This window comes from Prionailurus viverrinus, chromosome D4 (assembly GCF_022837055.1).
Source record: "Prionailurus viverrinus isolate Anna chromosome D4, UM_Priviv_1.0, whole genome shotgun sequence".
Taxonomy (NCBI): domain Eukaryota; kingdom Metazoa; phylum Chordata; class Mammalia; order Carnivora; family Felidae; genus Prionailurus; species Prionailurus viverrinus.
This window is the reverse complement of record NC_062573.1, coordinates 77,357,439-77,374,822: the sequence shown is the minus strand read 5'-3', so window position 1 is coordinate 77,374,822 and position 17,384 is coordinate 77,357,439. Positions and strand designations below refer to the sequence as shown.

Sequence of the window (17,384 nt, the reverse complement as noted above, 5' to 3'; positions counted from 1 at the left end):
GGGTTCAGAAAAGCCAGGAGATAATGAGACAACCATGACGTAGGTTTACAACTCTGAAACGTACTTACTTATTATGGTATGTAACGGCTGTGTAAACTTCCTGGAGAAACTCCGGGCCATTAGATTTTCCAAAGATGATCTGTTTGCCAATACAGAAAAGACCAAATGAGCGGTGATAATTGGGTTCATCAAATCAACTGTCATCGGCCCAGGGGATGCTCTGGTCTCACAGAGCTGCATTTTGTAAATTAAGGGTGCTGAGTTTACAACTGATCCAACTGCACACGTACCAATGGGAAACTGGTTACAAAGGGTATATTAGTGACCAAGGGCCACAGGGTTGTGAGCCTGGAAGGCCAGCACTTTCTCCACTCCGCCTCACTGCCTGTATGTCTGTACTCCAGGGCAGAGCCACAGAGTGCTGCCCCAGCAACTCTGGCCCGGGCTCTTTTCCCTCCAGAGACATGGGCCTGGTCACTTGGGTGATCAGGGCCTTCACTGGCCTGTCCACATGTTCGTGCTATTTAGAAAAAGACACCTCTTCTGGCCTGACTCAGCCCTAAAGGCACATGATTTGACTCATCTTTGGGCAAAGAAAACAAGAGCCCTTTTTACTAGGTGCAAAAATGACAGGTCCTGGGGCCTGGGGAGTAGAGAACAGGCTGGGCCTGGCCCCCACTTGTTCCCTATGAGAAATTTCTGTGCAGCTGTACCCAGCTGCCCTGGGAGCCTTGCCAGGGGCCAGAGCAGAGAGAACCAGGGGCATTTCCTTGAGTATTTCCTTGAGCATTTCCTTCCCACCACTGTTGCAAGAAGATACCTTTGGGTAGGTGAGTAAGCCAAAAGGAAGATGGTTAAAAAAAAAAAAAAGTAGATACTTCTAGAATGGATGCACTGGAAAAAAATTACTTCAGTAGAAAGGTGTATTAACTGGATTCTGGGACTTGCATTAAATAATAACAGCTAACTTCCCATCTTATTAGAAGATAGTAGAAATAATACAATACAAATTCTGGCCTTTTGGGTTCCCTAGAGAACACTGTTATTATATATTTATTATTTGATTTAAATTTTGCTTCGAGATGAAGCTCCATTCCCGAAATGGGTTGAGATGGTGTGTGTTTATCATGACTAGGCAATATATATCTCCAGATGTGGTCTGGGGCTCAGGCAGAGTGTATCTCAATGCACATCTGGAAATAGAGCAAACATGGCTGACGCAGTGGGCCCGTCTCTCCAACTCTTATGCCAGCAGGGGTGGTTTGGAAAGATTTCGTGGTATTTTTCAGTCCTCTCAAACGAGCTGTGTTTCCAAATTTCACAGACCACTAGGAAATAAATTAGGGAAGAGACTTTCAATTTAGACTGGCCCCGTTTCCCCATCAGCACACTGGGACCCGTGTCGGACTAGCCACAAAGGCCTTTGCGCACGCTGAGAGGTGTTGGTTGGCCTGAAGAGACAGACTCTGTGTGCTGCTGGGCTTTGGGTGTTGTCGGTGGGAAGGTCAGCACACCCCGGGGTGAGGCACGTATACGTGTCCCTCTTACCGGCATAGCATTGCTAGCATCCTCTCCAGACATAAACTGGATCTTTATTGTAATGTTCCGGGCAGATGCTAGTTTATTAGCAAAGTTCAGCCTCTGCGGGTAGACGTAGAGAAGGTTTCTGGAAAAGAAAAGGTAAAGAACCAGCGAATCAAGTCATGAGCATGATTTTGCCAAGTTCTTCAGTGAATACTAAAGCCTATGCTCATGAGGTAATTATTCTGAACGGAGTCTCTTCCTTTCTGAAGTGAATGATTTGGGGAGGAGTGAGGTTATTATTGATTCTTCCTCTTCAGCGGCAGTCATCGATGATAACCAGCACTGTTCTCTGCTTTGCTACATGGAAAGATGTGTCTGCGGCAGCTCAGGAAGTCCTACCATCTGAGGGTATGGAAATCTGCCTAGAGGGAGTATGTCTGATACAAAGAAAGCAAAAAAGGTTCAGCTCATCTTCAACGAAACTCATGACCACATCTCATTTCTTTCCTTTTTCTTCCTTTTTTTCCCTTTCTAATCTGTATGCTGTGGTTTCAATTTTTTCTTGGCATTGAATTCTGGATATGTTTAGCTTTCTTTTCATATATATATATTTTTAGGTTTATTTATTTATTTATTTAGAGAAGGGGAGGGGCAGAGAAAAAGAGAGAGAGAGAAATTCCAAGCAGGCTCCGCACTGTCAGCGTGGAGCCTGACGCGGGGTTTGAACTCACGAACTGTGAGATCATGACCTTCACTGAAACCAAGAGCTGGTCACCCCTCTTTTCCTACCTAAGATGACTGTTCAAACCTCCAGCCCACAAGTTATATGACAATCACACAACAACAACATGAAAAATATATCCATCCATCAAACAACTATGCGACAGCTACTAGGCTAATTATCATTTTGTATGTTTTTTTCATTCTGTTCGCATTATTACTAGTATATTCCACTAAAAGGTAAACTCTGGGAAGGCAGAGATTTTTATCTGATGTTTTTATCCACTGATGAACCTCCAGCATATAATACTGCCTAGGACATATAGGTGCTATGTAAATATTTGTGGAATAAAGGAACAAATGTGTATATTTTTGAAGAATCATATATCCTTGACTCAAAGAAATAATGATACTAACGATTATAGAGCACTTATCCTGAGTCAAGCAGTGTTCCAAATACTTGGTGTTTGTTAAACTGTTCAAGTCTCATAATTATCCTCTAAGTAGGTACTATTGTCATGGCATCATCCCCATGTCATAAATAAGGAAAAGATGAGATACAGAGGTGTTAAATCACTTGCCCTAAATCATATAGGTAGGAGATTTCAGTCGGGAACTGAAGTCAGGGAGCCTGGCTCCAGAGCGGGGCTCTTAACGAAGCTGTATTCCCTCTGACAAGACTCCCACAGAAATGACCAGAATGGTCTTTCCATCCTGTGTTATTCATGACATCTCTCGGTGACAAGTGTGCCTCATTTTCTGGGTCTTATTAACAGATGAGTGTCAACAGTACACAGGGCTGATTCAATTAGTGTCACCTTCTTTGGGCAAACGTCTTGTCCTTCTCACACTTGGTCCACTGTTCTAACTCCTAGGTAACACAGTCTCCTCAGACAGATACATGCTTGTCCCAAAGACTTTCAAGAGGACAAAACTACCTTTGTGTGAACCAGACACAGGAGAAGAGTGACCAAGAGAAAGAGGACCAGGTGACCAGATTTTTCCTTTGTGAATAGTAGGTTCTTATAATACTTTATAAAGATTTGCCTGTTCATTGATATAAGGGTTTCTTAACCTCACCGTTACTGACATTTGGGACTGAAAACTTCTTGTTGTGGGATGGTCCTGTGCAATGTAGGACATTCAGCACAATCCCTGGCTTCTACCCATTAGATATTAGGAGTATCTCCCCCCTACTCAGTTGCAACAATCAAAAATGTGTCTGGAAATTGTTAAATGTTCACCTGAGGGGTCCAAATCACCCCCATTTGAGAACTACTTATCTACACATGTGATTTTGTGTGGCAAAGATCTGTTCAACTATACCCAGAAGATTTCCCATCTTTTTTTTTTAATGTTCATTTATTTATTTTGAGAAAGAAAGGGCACACATGAGCAGAGCGGGGCAGTGAGAGACAGGGACAGATGATCCGAAGCGGGCTCTGCACTGACCAAACAGAGCATGACGCAGGGCTTGAACCCACGAGCCGCAAGATCATGACCTGAGCTGAAGTCAGATGCTCAACCAACTGAGCCAGCCAGGTGCCCCAGATTTCCCACCTTTAATAGATATAGTCAATGCCGTTCACTGGGTCCAGGTTCAAATGTAAAGTATGCTCTACTGGAAAAGGGAAAAGTCAATACTCAAGTACAAGGCAGAAGATGAAAATTTTAAATCTGTTTAATTTATGAAGTCTGCGGTAGTGAGGGACTGGAAAATCAAAAGGGAAGGACTAAGCTGGCATTGACTCTCGTCTTGCATCCATAACCCCTTCATTGTCATAACCAGATTTATCCTGCAGTCACGTGTGTGTGAAAGTGGTCATTTTGGACCAGCGTCTGCATAAATGCCCAGATTTACCCCATGGCTCTTCCTTGCTACGACACTGTCAGCGGGGGACAACACTAATAGCCACAGCCCTGGACAAGACCAAATGGATGGGCTGGATGAACCCGCTCCAGAAGGACCTGGCTGACAGCCCCACCTCAGTGATTTGGTACCAGACGTGTAAATAAAAAGCAAGCCATGTGACAAAGTTAATGCTCCAGGGAGAGCCCCCTGAACTATCAGGAATGGACGCAGTGATCCTCAGAATCCCTGGTCTGGTCGGGCAAGAGGAAGTGAAAAGCTTTCTGAATGTTTTGTGATGGGGGTAGCCCTCAGAGCTGAGAAAATACGAGAATGCAGGGGCTAGAGCTGGGCCTTTTATAAAAAATCGTATTCTCAACCTAGCTTCGCTTTCGTAACGAAATTTCGGGGTTTGACATTTCTGTTCCGTCATATGTTTCACGCAACTTATCACTGTTGAAAGCGACGATGCTTTATTTCACTGAGTGTCGTAAAACCTTCAGTCTTACACCAGCTATCAAGCAAGGTTAATTCCGTTAGCCTGCTGGTCGCTGAAGGCTGAACACAACACAGCAGTGCCCCACCTGTTCCACAGAACCCTAGCGCTTTGCAAAACGTTAACAAGTATGTGGGGAAGTGGAGGAGCTGGGTGACCAGATGCTGCTGGGAAAGACTGGGAGAGACCAAGATACACAGGTTAATGTGCACCATGAATTTGCTGTCAGGGGAAAAGAGGCCGCTCCTCTCCCTCAATGTTTTGACCTCAGAACTCATTTCATTGATCTGTTCTTTCATGGTATGTTTCACATGCGTAATGTTCTGAGAAATCACCTGGGAAAACACTGAAATGAACTTATCTGGGGACAGAGGAGCATCCCACATCGAGGGAGGAAAAACGCATCACGATTCTCTGCTCAAAGAGGTTGCAAGGTGATGAGGGACAACTCTCAGGTGCTCAGGGAAGAAAATGCTACTTGGAGCTATCAAGAACACACAGGCGCTCTCTGCTTCGGCAAGTGCAAAGGTCAGGGAGGTCTTACTTTACTAACCTCGACTCTCTGTATTGGGCAATTTTCTGGAAGCACAACGGGGGTGACACGGTGCTGGTGACAGATCTGAACTGCTGTGTCTCGTGACCTCTCTAGGGCACTCTGTGTCTTGCACTGTACTTCTGATGCCCTGGCATGGCAGCGGCTGGCGCACACACTTCCCCCTGTCTGCTGGCCTTTGTTTCCAGCTCTTTCTAGCTGCCATCCTGTCCTCTTGTTGATCTCTTGTGATCTCAGGATCACAAGTGGCTGTAAACGGTTCACTGCAGTGACCGCTTCCTACACTTAAGTGAAAAACAATATAATTGCAAGGCAAGAATGTCATCACAAGGAAATTGATTAAATTTAGCAAACGGGCATAATATTCAACAAGCTTCAAAAGCCAGGAAAGCGTCGATGCCTTCCTCCGAAACACAGGTGTCAGGCTATGATACAGTGAAGGGATGGATGTAGAATTTGGGGGGTGAGAGCTGGGAGCCACCCAGTCCAAGCCCCAACTTTTGAACATGAGAAAACAGAGGCCCTGGGTGGGGCGGTCGAGGAACAGTTCACCCTCTGAGTTAGCCAGATCCGAGATCAAGTTCAGTGCTGTTCTGAACATAGCCTGTGCCTGTCTCAGTGGCACCTCCTAAACCTTGCCCTGTCGAACGGAGGGAGCCCAACCGCGAGGCTGTTAGGAATGGACACGGATGTCATACTGAGGATGCGATGCCGTTCAAAGTCGGGTGTGGGCACATGGGTAGGGGTGCAGACCCCCCTCTGCTCACTCTTGCTCCCCTTTGCTACCACCGCTCCATCTGCACAGCGAATGCTGCCTGAGTGGTAGCCTCAAGAGTGGTTAACGGCATTGGCTCTGGAGCCAGAGAGCTGGCCTTGGGCAAGTTATGGAGGCTTTCCAAAGGGAGGCTAATAATCACACCTCCCTCGCAGGGCTGTGGTGGGCACTCACGAGTAAGAATGCACTAAGGGCAGCTGTGACGATGACGAGGCTTTCCTGCACACAGCTACTAAGTCTGACACACGCCACAACCTACACTCTACGCTGCAAACCACTCTCATGTCTCGGCCGGACCACTGTGATGCTTCCAATTCATCTCTTGGCGTCTACGCTTGTCCCTTATCCTCTACTCCCTGTATATCGGTCAGGAGGACCTTTCCAAATGTAAACTAGATTACGGCAGGCTCCTGCGAGGGTTTCCCAAGCTTCGCATCATGATCCCTAGGTGATCGGCCCTTGGCAATCTCTCTGACCTCACTGCTCATTACTTTCCCACACTGGCCTTTTTCTCGAGGGCCTAGAACATTCTAAACTGATTCTTACGTCAGGGCTTTCGCACCTGCTCTTCCGCTTGCCGAGAAGAGCTTCTTCCAGTTCTCCACATGACCAGTCCCTTCTCATCTCCTGGGTTTCGGCTCACATGTCACATCATCCAAGAGATCTTTCCTATCATCCTTTGGAGTCGGCCCACTCCACTCCCTCTGTCACGCCAGCTCTCTCTCTTTCATAATCACGATTATGAAAGTTATATGGTTATGACAATATGTATCCATTTTTTCAATCTTGGAGAGTTGAAAAGTAGTGAAAAGTATAGAGAATAAAATATCAACTACCCAATATCCCACTGCCTTGAGGAAAATCGCTGTTCAGAGTAGCGTATTTCCTCCTGCCTTTATTTCCTCTGTACGTTCAACATTTTTATCATACTGTATAGACAAGGCTTTTTGTTTTTGTATCACTGAATGTTCAGTTATGACCATTTTCCCAATACACATGGCTTTGTTGGCTACATGATTTTTCATGTTATGAATGTGCCATAATTTGCACCAGTCTCCAAAAATAAACATTTAGGGGGCGCCTGGGTGGCGCAGTCGGTTAAGCGTCCGACTTCAGCCAGGTCACGATCTCGCGGTCCGTGAGTTCAAGCCCCGCGTCAGGCTCTGGGCTGATGGCTCGGAGCCTGGAGCCTGTTTCCGATTCTGTGTCTCCCTCTCTCTCTGCCCCTCCCCCGTTCATGCTCTGTCTCTCTCTGTCCCAAAAATAAATAAAAAACGTTGAAAAAAAATTAAAAAAAAATAAACATTTAGGCTATTTCCTTTGTCTCAACTATTAGGCTCTGACGAGTCCTTTATCTATCTTGCCCCTTTGCAATGTAGTGTCCTTTTGGAAAAATCTCTTTAGGGTCTATAAAGTTCAGTTTCTTCATTGTTGAATTAATTGGATAAAAAAAAACCCACCAATCTACCTTTAATTATGCTGTGGTTGAAGAAATAATGAGCGAAAGTTTGTAAAAATGCTTTGAAGTAGGTGGGTCAAAGGGTCTGTGTAAATCACGACCGTCGTCACTCAGACTGGATAAGCAGGTGAGCTGTCCTCACACTCTTCTCCCGCGTCCCAGTACAGGGGCACTGCCTACCTGACCCACTTGTTCTTCAATTTTGCACATTGCTTCCACAGGGGTGCTGGACCCTTGTTCTCAAACATCATCACTATGGGTGCTCAGGGTCCTGCTCCATACTGAACGCGCTTTCCACAGGACACACGGGTGGAGGGAAACTTCAAGAGAATTTAGTTCAACGTCCCTTTTTGCAAGCTGGAACCTGATTCCAGGGAGGTTAAATGGTTTTGCCTAAACATTTTTTTTTTAAGGAAGATGTGTCTCCCAAGGATCATTTTATTTCTTACCTCCACAATGCTAAGTAATGTGTTTTGTTAAATATGCACGCTTTTATTTTTATTTTATTTATTTATTTTTTTCAACGTTTATTTATTTTTTGGGACAGAGAGAGACAGAGCATGAACGGGGGAGGGGCAGAGAGAGAGGGAGACACAGAATCGGAAACAGGCTCCAGGCTCTGAGCCATCAGCCCAGAGCCTGACGCGGGGCTCGAACTCACGGACCGGGAGATCGTAACCTGGCTGAAGTCGGACGCTTAAGCGACTGCGCCACCCAGGCGCCCCAAATATGCATGCTTTTAAAGAAATGAATATATGAAAAGCAAGAATGTTATCTCTTGGGAGGGAAGATCTATCTGCAGGGTGGGTGATTCACAGAGTCTAAACCAGGTAAGGGTGATTATCAAGAAACTGACAAATGAGCTTGTATTTTTATAAGCGATAAATTATATGCCTCATATCAGCTGGAGAAAAACCCTAAGAGTTATGTTATCTCATGATTCTTGAGAAGGTAGCCTATAACCAAAATAGGCATCACTGGTTATGGCCGAGCGATTTTGAAAGCTGCTTTAGTTAAGTGTGGGTCCAGTGTATGTGCATGTAGTACAATCCAATCTTCCTCAGCGCAGACAAAAACGGTTTTCTTTGGTTCTATACGTCACGACATTTAACTGAACACCCGGTATCCATCAACAGCCTTCTTCCCAGAGCCACATCCGATGGCTTCTTCTGATCACAAACTGTTTTGGAAACTTCGAATTTTTTCCACTGATTCAATGATTTTTAAGCTGCTGTAATTGAGCAGCTCCAGGAAGTCAGAAGTTAAACTCGCAGAATTTGATCATTCTTAGATCCAACTGGCGACCACACTCTCCCTGCTCCTCACCGCCTTGGGACTGTCTTCTATTACCTTTCCTGAAAACAGCTTAGCACAGGGGACCTAGAAATCCTGCAAAGCCATAATGCAAAGAACACCGGTGTGCGCCCTACTCAGTTTAGCATATTCTCTCTCCAGGGTGAGAAAACGAAGAAAAGAACCTGTTATTCCAACGATGACATCTGTGTTCTCTCCCAGAGGCTTCTCTAGCTTGGAGTGCAGCTCAAGGAGCAGGCGAGCTACAGCAAGGAGAACATCGGGCACCTGTCGAAATGACTGGACACGTTGAACCGCTCTCTAGTGGAGCTGCTAATGCAAAAGGGCCAGCAGGAGAGAGAGCCGAGCCTGGAGAAAAGAGCCGGGCAGCTCGGCAAGAGGAACGAAGGCGTCCACCTGCTGGTGGCTGAGCTCCAGCACCGGCTGGTTCCAGGTGTGTGAGGCACGGAGAGAGGCGACAAGAAGCTAAAGTTGCTGGAGCGGGAGAGGGAGGAGGCTGCAATTTTCACGGAGGGGGGGTTCGGCTGACAACAGTGGTGGACGGTGTTGTGGTGAGTGGATCCTTGGTGATAATCTGTGTTGACTGCGATTTTGACAGATTGGAAAATAAGCCACGAGGTAAGAATCAACAAGTTGGGGCTATGCCTCCTATGAAAACACCTAGTTAAGGGGTGCCTGGGAGGCTCAGTCGGTTAAGCGTCTCTTAGTTTCAGCTCAGGTCATGATCTCACAGTTGGTGAGATCGAGCGCCGAGTCAGGCTCTGTGCTAGCAGCATGAAGCCGGCTTGGCATTCTTTCTCTCCCTCCCCCCCCCCCACCCCTCTCCTGCTCACATGTGCTCTCTCAAAATAAAAAAAATAATCATTAAAAAAAAAAAGAAAAAACCTGGTTAAAAAGAGCAGTGGTACAGAGTAACCCTTTGTGGCATGACTGCTTACGTATCTTCCATTGCTGAGAATGGCAACCCAAACTATGTTTGGAATCAAAAAAATGTGTCACTTCCTCCCAAAGGAATGGATGGAGGACCACCTGGTCATGTCATAAAGCCAGAAACCTAGCCTTCTAGACTCTGAGAATATTTTACTTACAGGATCTTGGAAATCCTAAAGAGGATCAAGGTTCAAGGTCAAACAGTCCTTGGTGCTTCTCCTGTGTCTCTTTGAAAGTGAGCCTGAAGTGCGTTCATTGGCTCATCCTCCTTGAACAATGTTGGCGTGAGAATTCAGAATATAAAATTTTACCTAGGACAAGGCTGTAAATATCCAGAAACTGAATAGGCACAAAGGGTGAGGTGTAATAGATGATAACGGGGAAGTAAAAAAAGCAATTTGATTTAGAAATGGAATTGGTGTCCGTTTTGGTTTTCTTTCTGTTATTTCAGAAAAGAACTTATGACAAAGTAGTAATATCAAGTACATACTTTTAAAAAAAAAGGAGGGGGTGGGGTGCCTGGGTAGCTTAGTCGGTTGGGTGTCCGACTTTGGCTCAGGTCATGATCTCACACTTTGTGGGTCTGAGCCCCATGTCAGGCTCTGTGCTGACAGCTCAGAGCCTGGAGCCGGCTTCAGATTCTGTGTCTCCCTCTCTCTCTGCCCCTCCCCTGCTCGTGCTCTCTCTTAAAAAATAAATCTAAAAGAAAATTTTTAGGTTGCTGATTTTGTGACTGGAGTTGTCCCCACCTTCTTTTGAAGATCAGTAATACCCAAAATTTAAGCTGCTTTTATGCCAGGGAAGATGGGCCTCGACGGAGACCTGTGATCAGTGGTCCTTACCAAATGAGAGAGGGGTGGAAATGTCCTTTAAAAAACTAGAGAATGCTCTCTCAGTGTAAGGTGGACAAGTCTATTTCCTCACCTGTAAGAAAAAGGTTGGAGATGAGTCTCCAATGCACTAACCCCTGAGAAGTGCTTTGTCAGCTGTAAACGCAGATGTCACTGAAGATGGTCTTCCTATCAAGATGGCATCAGCTGAGTGTGCTTTAGTGGGCAACCACCAACACTCTTCAGGGCTGAGGCCTCAGTATACGTTACTTAGGGAACTGGTCCATCTCTCCAGGTTTCTCTCTCCATCTTTCAACGTCTCTCTGTCTCTGTCTATCTTCAATCTGTGTGTGTGCACCTCTTTTTTTTTTAGCTCCCCCTTGCTTTCTCTCTTTCCCCATGTCTATGATAAACCTTCTCCCCGCCTCCTCACAGCCCCCCAGCAAAGGACAAAATGCTCTTTATGAGGGAGCTCTCCTCCAGTTCCAACTGGCATCTATTTCCTTCCACATGTGCAGCAATGATGACTTCATGCCAAGGACTGGGACTGGCTTGTGGGCACGGCCACTTTCCCCTCAGGATGACAGGCAGGAGCCCAAGATTGAGGAACATCTTAGGGTTTCATGAAAATGTCTGAGGCCTCCAACATTATTAGCTCCAAAATATGAAAAGTAAAATCTCAAAATCACAATTAATGATTTTATTCATTTTACTATTTTTTAAATGTATTTAAGTAATCTCTACCTCCAGCATGGGGCTCAAACTCACGACCCAGAGATCAAGAGTTGCACACTCTTCTGACTAAGCCAGCCAGGTGCTGCATGATTCCAAAACTCAGTGCTTACTTGGGGGCGCCTGGGTGGCTCAGTTGCTTAAGCGACTTCAATTCAGGTCATGATCCGTGGTTTGTGGGTTCAAGTCCCGCATTGGGCTCTGTGCTGACAGCTCAGAGCCTGGAGCCTGCTCCGGATTCTGTGTCTCCCTCTCTCTCTGCCCCTCCCCTGCTCACACTCTGTGTCTCTCTCAAAAATAAATAAACATTAAAAAAAATTGCAAAGAAAAAGAAAAGCCGAGTGGAGGCATCGTAGTGAGATCAGCTTTGTTAAAATAAATAAAATCAACTGCTTACTACGTATAACGTTTTGTCAGTTCATCAATGGCAACTCTACTGAGTTTAACCTAGAGGTGAAAAAATTTTCCCATACTTTGCAGACTATATATATATATATATATATATGTGTGTGTGTGTGTGTGTATATATATATATATATATAAAATGGGGAAGTACATGCATCTCAATATATTCTTTTTAATTTTTTAACATTTATTTTTGAGAGGGGGGATGGGCAGAGAGAGGGAGACAGAGGATCCCAAGCAGGCTCCACACTGACAGCAGACAGCCCGATGTGGGGCTCAGGCTCATGAACCGCAAGATCACGACCTGAGCTAAAGCTGGACCCTTAACTGACTGAGCCACCCAGGCACCCCGATCTCAGTATGTTTTAAATAACACGTGGTCAGGTGCTTCAGGTTTAGGGAGACCTTAAAAGGATCTTGGCTACGGATATGCAGTAGAGGGAGAATAAAATGCCAGCAAAATCAGTTTTGCTATTTTATTAGCGCTCCTAAAGCTTGAGACCCATGTGTTGTTTCCCAGAGGACCACTAGCAATACAGGCTGAAGTAGATGGGGTGGTAAATTAGTACCCGGCTCTCCTGATACAACACACTGAAACATACTGCATAAAAAGCTCTCCGGTTTCCTCCATAACCATGCTCACCCTACTTTGGTAATTTCAAAGTATTTCTTTTTCTTTTCTTGTGTTTAAAAACTTCCTTTCTGAGGCACCTGGGTGGCTCAGTCAGTTAAGAGTCTGACTTCAGCTCAGGTCACGATCTCACAGTTTGTGAGTTTGAGCTCCCGCATCAGGCTTTGCACTGGTGGTGTGGAGCCTGCTTGGGAGCCTGACTCTCTGACTCTCTCTCTCTCTCTCTCTCTCTCACTCTCACTCTCACTCTCTCTCTGCCCCTTCCCTAGTTGTGCGCTTTCTCTCTTTCAAAATAAATAAATAAACTTAAAAAATAACTCTAGCCCTTTTTGCAAAGACAGAGCCAAAGAATCGATGAACTATTTGCTGACGTGGAAATACAGCAAAACCGCCTGCATAAATGAGATGCCCTCATTTGAAAACTACGGGGAAAGGTTGGTGGCTCTCACTCCTTTTAGTAATGTGTTAGCAACTGACTTTGAATCTAACAGGACGAAATTCAAGCGCCTGTTAATATCGGTGATCTTAAAGTTGTCTGCGACTTACTCAAACCTTCCAAAGGAAATTGCGAATCTAGATACATTCTTTTAAGGTGGTCGTGCCAGATGAGCAGCTGTGGTTTCATTTATCATCCACATTTCACTGCCAGGAAAATATGTCTTAAATGTAATAATAAAAACAGCTAACAGTATTTGACCCAACTTCACTTAGCAGATGATAAAACAGAGGCACAGGGAGGATGTGTAATCTGCCCGAGGTAACAGTTAGCAAAAGGCACAGTGGGATTCAGATCCAGGTGCCCTGAGGCCAGACCCAGTGCACATACCCATCACTATTTCTAAGAACAGCAGCAAATGTCTCTTCGGTCCACAGACTGACCAGAACTTTATTATAACGTAGTCTTCTAATTTATTATTTACAAGGGCAGAAGGAAGTTCGCCCAAACGGTAAGTTTTTTTTTTTTTTAAGGCATGAAATAATACAGTTGGCTTTGGAGGGTGGGTCCTGTCCCTTGCTATTGGAGGTTTTGATGTTTGAAATACATCAAGAGCAAATTGGAGTCAGAAATCTGAGAGCTCAATATTTGCTATAGCCTAGAATTACCTAGGAAACCTGCAAACCTAACGTTTTAAGCGGCGGCATGCTTTGTAAATACGTGCTTATGAGGGAGCTAAGGCTCTGCGACTCAAAGGACGTCCTGGGAGGAGCAAAGCGCCCGCATCGGCACCACCCGGGAGCCAGTTAGGACGTCACAGACCTGCTGAATCAGAACCTGCATTTTAACAACACCCCAGATGATTCAAACGCACATTCAAGTTCGAGCAGCACGGATCCAAGAGAACTGGTATGTTTTTCATTTGTCAGAAATATGAATCCTGTAGTTCATCCTGTTTCCCTTTGTTGATGTTGTGTTTTTGCTTGGCTGCCAGGAAGCAAGAGGTCAAATGTGCAGCTAACTTTTTTAGGGACTGCCGAAGACATTAAGATATGTCCTGGTATTAACCCTACCCAGATTTACATTGATTGCCCTCTCCTTATTTACCTTCTACTCAGAAATTTGATCCTTGCTATACAGCCCCCTTAAGCTGCCCCAAATTATTTTTACAATGAGGTTTATAAATAAATGCATAAAAATGAGGCATTTTCCATGTCCTGTCTTCACATTCTACGGTCTCACGCCATGACCTGCGTTTGTTTCTGTGTCTAATACTTAAGGTTAGATCGAAGCACAAATTTACAAAGGGGTCCATGGAAGGTGGAAAGGAAAACCCTCACGTGTAGGATGCAGGGCACGCTCCAGCTTCAGAATTCAGAGAGAGAGAAAGGGACTGTCAAAGGCTCTGTCCTGGGGCCCCCAGTCAGAGCCCACACGAGGCCACCTGCCCTGGGAAACCGCACAGGATTCGAAGGAGGCGCTGGGGATGGCATCACGAGCTCGTCCCTCAGTAACCGCTGAGCTCAGGAGGCCAGGCCGCAATGTTTTGTACATGCGCTGGGACCACATTCTGAACTTTGGGGACCCCTACCCCCCAGCTCTACAAAAAGCAAATGCAGTTAAGAGGCCAGAGACACAATGTTACCCAATTGTTTAGAAACACTGCAATAAATGACCCAGCATTCTCTCTCTATGGTCCTGTTATGCTTTAAAAAAAAAAAGTGCTCAAAAACAGAAAACAAGAGAGAGGGAAAAACAAAGCAAAACAACAGTGAACTTCAGTAACTCTTATCATAGCACTTTTCAAGATGGGGGTAGGGGTAAGGAACGTCCATGTTTTCTCAACTGATGAACTATAGTTTGAGCACCACATATGGTGTCTTTATACAGAACTTTTATTACATTGTCTTTGAACATGAACTAGACACAGCTCCTATGACATTTGTAGAGCACCTTTCCTATTACATCAATCCTATTCCTTATTTTTATGATTCATAAAGTTCCTCTTAAGTGAGAGTTTGGAAAACCAGCACTCTTAATAAATAAAGCAGGACTTCAAGCTGGGGCCGAGAGAATGCCACCTTTTAGACACATGTGAATGCACATGAGCGCTTAAACAGTTACTTGTTTAAGAAAAGTCAACTAGGGGCGCCTGGATGGCTCATTTGGTTGAGCATCCGACTTCGGCTCAGGTCATGATCTCGCGGTCTGTGAGTTCGAGCCCCACGTCGGGCTCTGTGCTGACAGCTCAGAGCCTGGAGCCTGCTTCTGTGCCTCCCTCTCTCTCTGCCCCTCCCCCACTCATGCTCTGTCTCTCTCTCTCTCTCCCTCTGTCAAAAATAAACACACTTAAAAAAAAAAAAGAAAAAAAAAGTCAACTAGACGGGCACCTGGGTGGCTCAGTCAGTTAAATGTCCAACTTTGGCTCAGATCATGACCTCCCAGTTCATGGGTTCTGGCACTGTGTTGGGCTCTGTGCTGACAGCTTGGAGCCTGGAGCCTGCTTCAGATTCTGTGTGTGTCTCTTTGTCTGCCCCTCCCCTGCTCATGCTCTCTCTCTCTCTCTCAAAATTAAACACTTAAAAAAAAAAGAAAAGTCAATTAGAGTTTTGGGGCACCCGGGTGGCTCAGTCAGTTGAGCATCTGACTCTTGATTCCGGCTCAGGTCACATTCTCACCATTTGTAGGTTCGAGACCCATGCCAGGCTGTGCACTGACAGCATGGGGCCTGCTTGGGAGTCTCTCTCTCCCTCTCTCTCTCTCTCAAAATAAACTTAAAAAAAAAGTCAACTAGTTTTCAACAGTACAAGACTCAAGGGAAAGTTGGGACATTTACAATCTCAAGTCTTATCTGGACCAGATTTCCTTTGAAAAGAATCATAAATACACATAAAAATTTGAAACCTGCTTGGGAAAACTGACTGCTTTAGGAAAAAAGTAAATCTCTCTCCAAGCTTGCTTGAAATATTTTTTTAAGCCATACTTTGTTGAGCTAAATGAAATTTTACCAATTAAGATATCCATGTTACCAAATATTTTTTTTTGAAACACTGCTTAGATTTCAAATATTAAGAGGTTTAAACATCATCCACTCCCACCTTTGTATGAATTCGTTTTCTTGATTCCTTTCCTCCTTACAAAGAGGCTGGATTTATGGACTGTCGGTGTGAGTGGAGACAGGGGATGGAAAGGAACAGGGGGTCATTATTAATTGTGAAGCTGGATCCGGATCTGGATCCTTCACATGAAAAGGAGTGACAAAACACAGAAAGGTCCCAAATCCAAATTTTTTTATTCCACATATTTTTTTTAATCCTAAAACCTTCTTAACTTGACCCTGACAAAACAGTCAAAACATTTACTGGATAACCGCATCTCTCCCAACTCCCAGCTACCCCCACGGGACCCAGGATGTGGTTTTCAGGTCTGTTGTTTGGATATTCATTGTGACTCCCCCATGGGGGGGGGGCTCAGAAATGTGTTGAATAGATCAAGCCCCCAGTTGGTTTATTAGACCCCTATTTTCTTTTTTTTTTTTTAATTTTTTTTTTAACGTTTATTTATTTTTGGGACAGAGAGAGAGACAGAGCATGAACGGGGGAGGGGCAGAGAGAGAGGGAGACACAGAATCGGAAACAGGCTCCAGGCTCTGAGCCATCAGCCCAGAGCCCGACGCAGGGCTCGAACTCACGAACTGCGAGATTGTGACCTGGCTGAAGTCGGACGCTTAACGGACTGCGCCACCCAGGTGCCCATTAGACCCCTATTTTCAATGATTTCTTTTCTTCTTCTTTTTTTTTTGGATGACTAGAAAATGTTTAATAAGAATGTATGTTATCTACACGGGAGGGATTGGAACTGAACTACTTTGGCAGTATACATTTCAGACCTTGTGCACAGCTCACCCTTCCACACCTACATTTACCACTTCACCCAGAGGACTTGATATAGATTTTAGAAGTACACAGATTCACAGATGCTTGGGAGGTGAGAGCATGGTGGGGTGTGAGGGAGGGTGGGGGTGAGGTGCTGGCATACCGGGCAAGCAGAAAAGTGAACACGCTCCCTCGTATGTATAGCTTCAGGTTATTATTCCTCACTACCGATTCTAAGAAAACTTGGGATTATTGGTTTTAAACCCCGTAACAAAAATTTTTTTTTCTTTCTATATTGCGGACTTGTTTTTTGGAGTGTGGGTTACTGAGGGGCAGGCGTGGAGACTCTTCTCACCTTTGAGGATCTGTCAAGAAGTGGTTGTTTTTCTACTAGGGAGCGATGTATTGCAGATGTCCTGGAAACATACCAGGCTGACCGGAAGATTCTCCACGGCAAGTGGTGTCCTCAGCATCCACAGGGGTACTCCGCCCTCTGTCACTCCTCTTTCTACCTCTTTAGACTCCTTCAAATTCACACAACTGGAGCACCCCAGCTTTTGTAGTTGGTTCCAAACTGGGGTAGTGGCTTCCAAGATGGCTCCCAGGAACCCCTGCCTCCTGGTATTCTTGCCCTGCGTAATACCCTCCCCTTGAGTGTGGGCTGGACCCAGTGACTTGTTTCTAACCAAGAGAACACAGCAGAAGTCACAGGATGTCACTTTGGAGGTCAGTTTTACATAAAGACTCTGGCTTCTGTCTTGCTTACACACAGAACCTCTCTCCTGCCTATTCTGAGGAAGCCAATTGCCATGTTGTTAAGCTGCCCCATGGAGAGACCAACACAGTGAAATATTC

At 45.2% G+C, this 17,384-nt stretch overlaps 1 protein-coding gene across 6 annotated transcripts in view; it reads right to left on the bottom strand.

Annotated features, from left to right (window-relative positions):
• The window catches only part of DOCK8 (dedicator of cytokinesis 8), a 230,314-nt gene that overhangs the window by 88,679 nt on the left and 124,251 nt on the right, over positions 1–17,384 (bottom strand). For all 6 annotated transcript variants that reach the window (XR_007146129.1, XM_047829190.1, XM_047829191.1 and 3 more), the window contains 2 exons: positions 1,549–1,666; positions 69–139 (listed from right to left, as the gene is read on the bottom strand). Coding sequence is in view for 5 of the 6 variants with exons in the window: in XM_047829190.1 (XP_047685146.1) it covers positions 69–139; positions 1,549–1,666 (189 nt within the window). In the remaining variant the exon portion in view is untranslated. The remainder of the gene's footprint in view (positions 1–68; positions 140–1,548; positions 1,667–17,384) is intronic.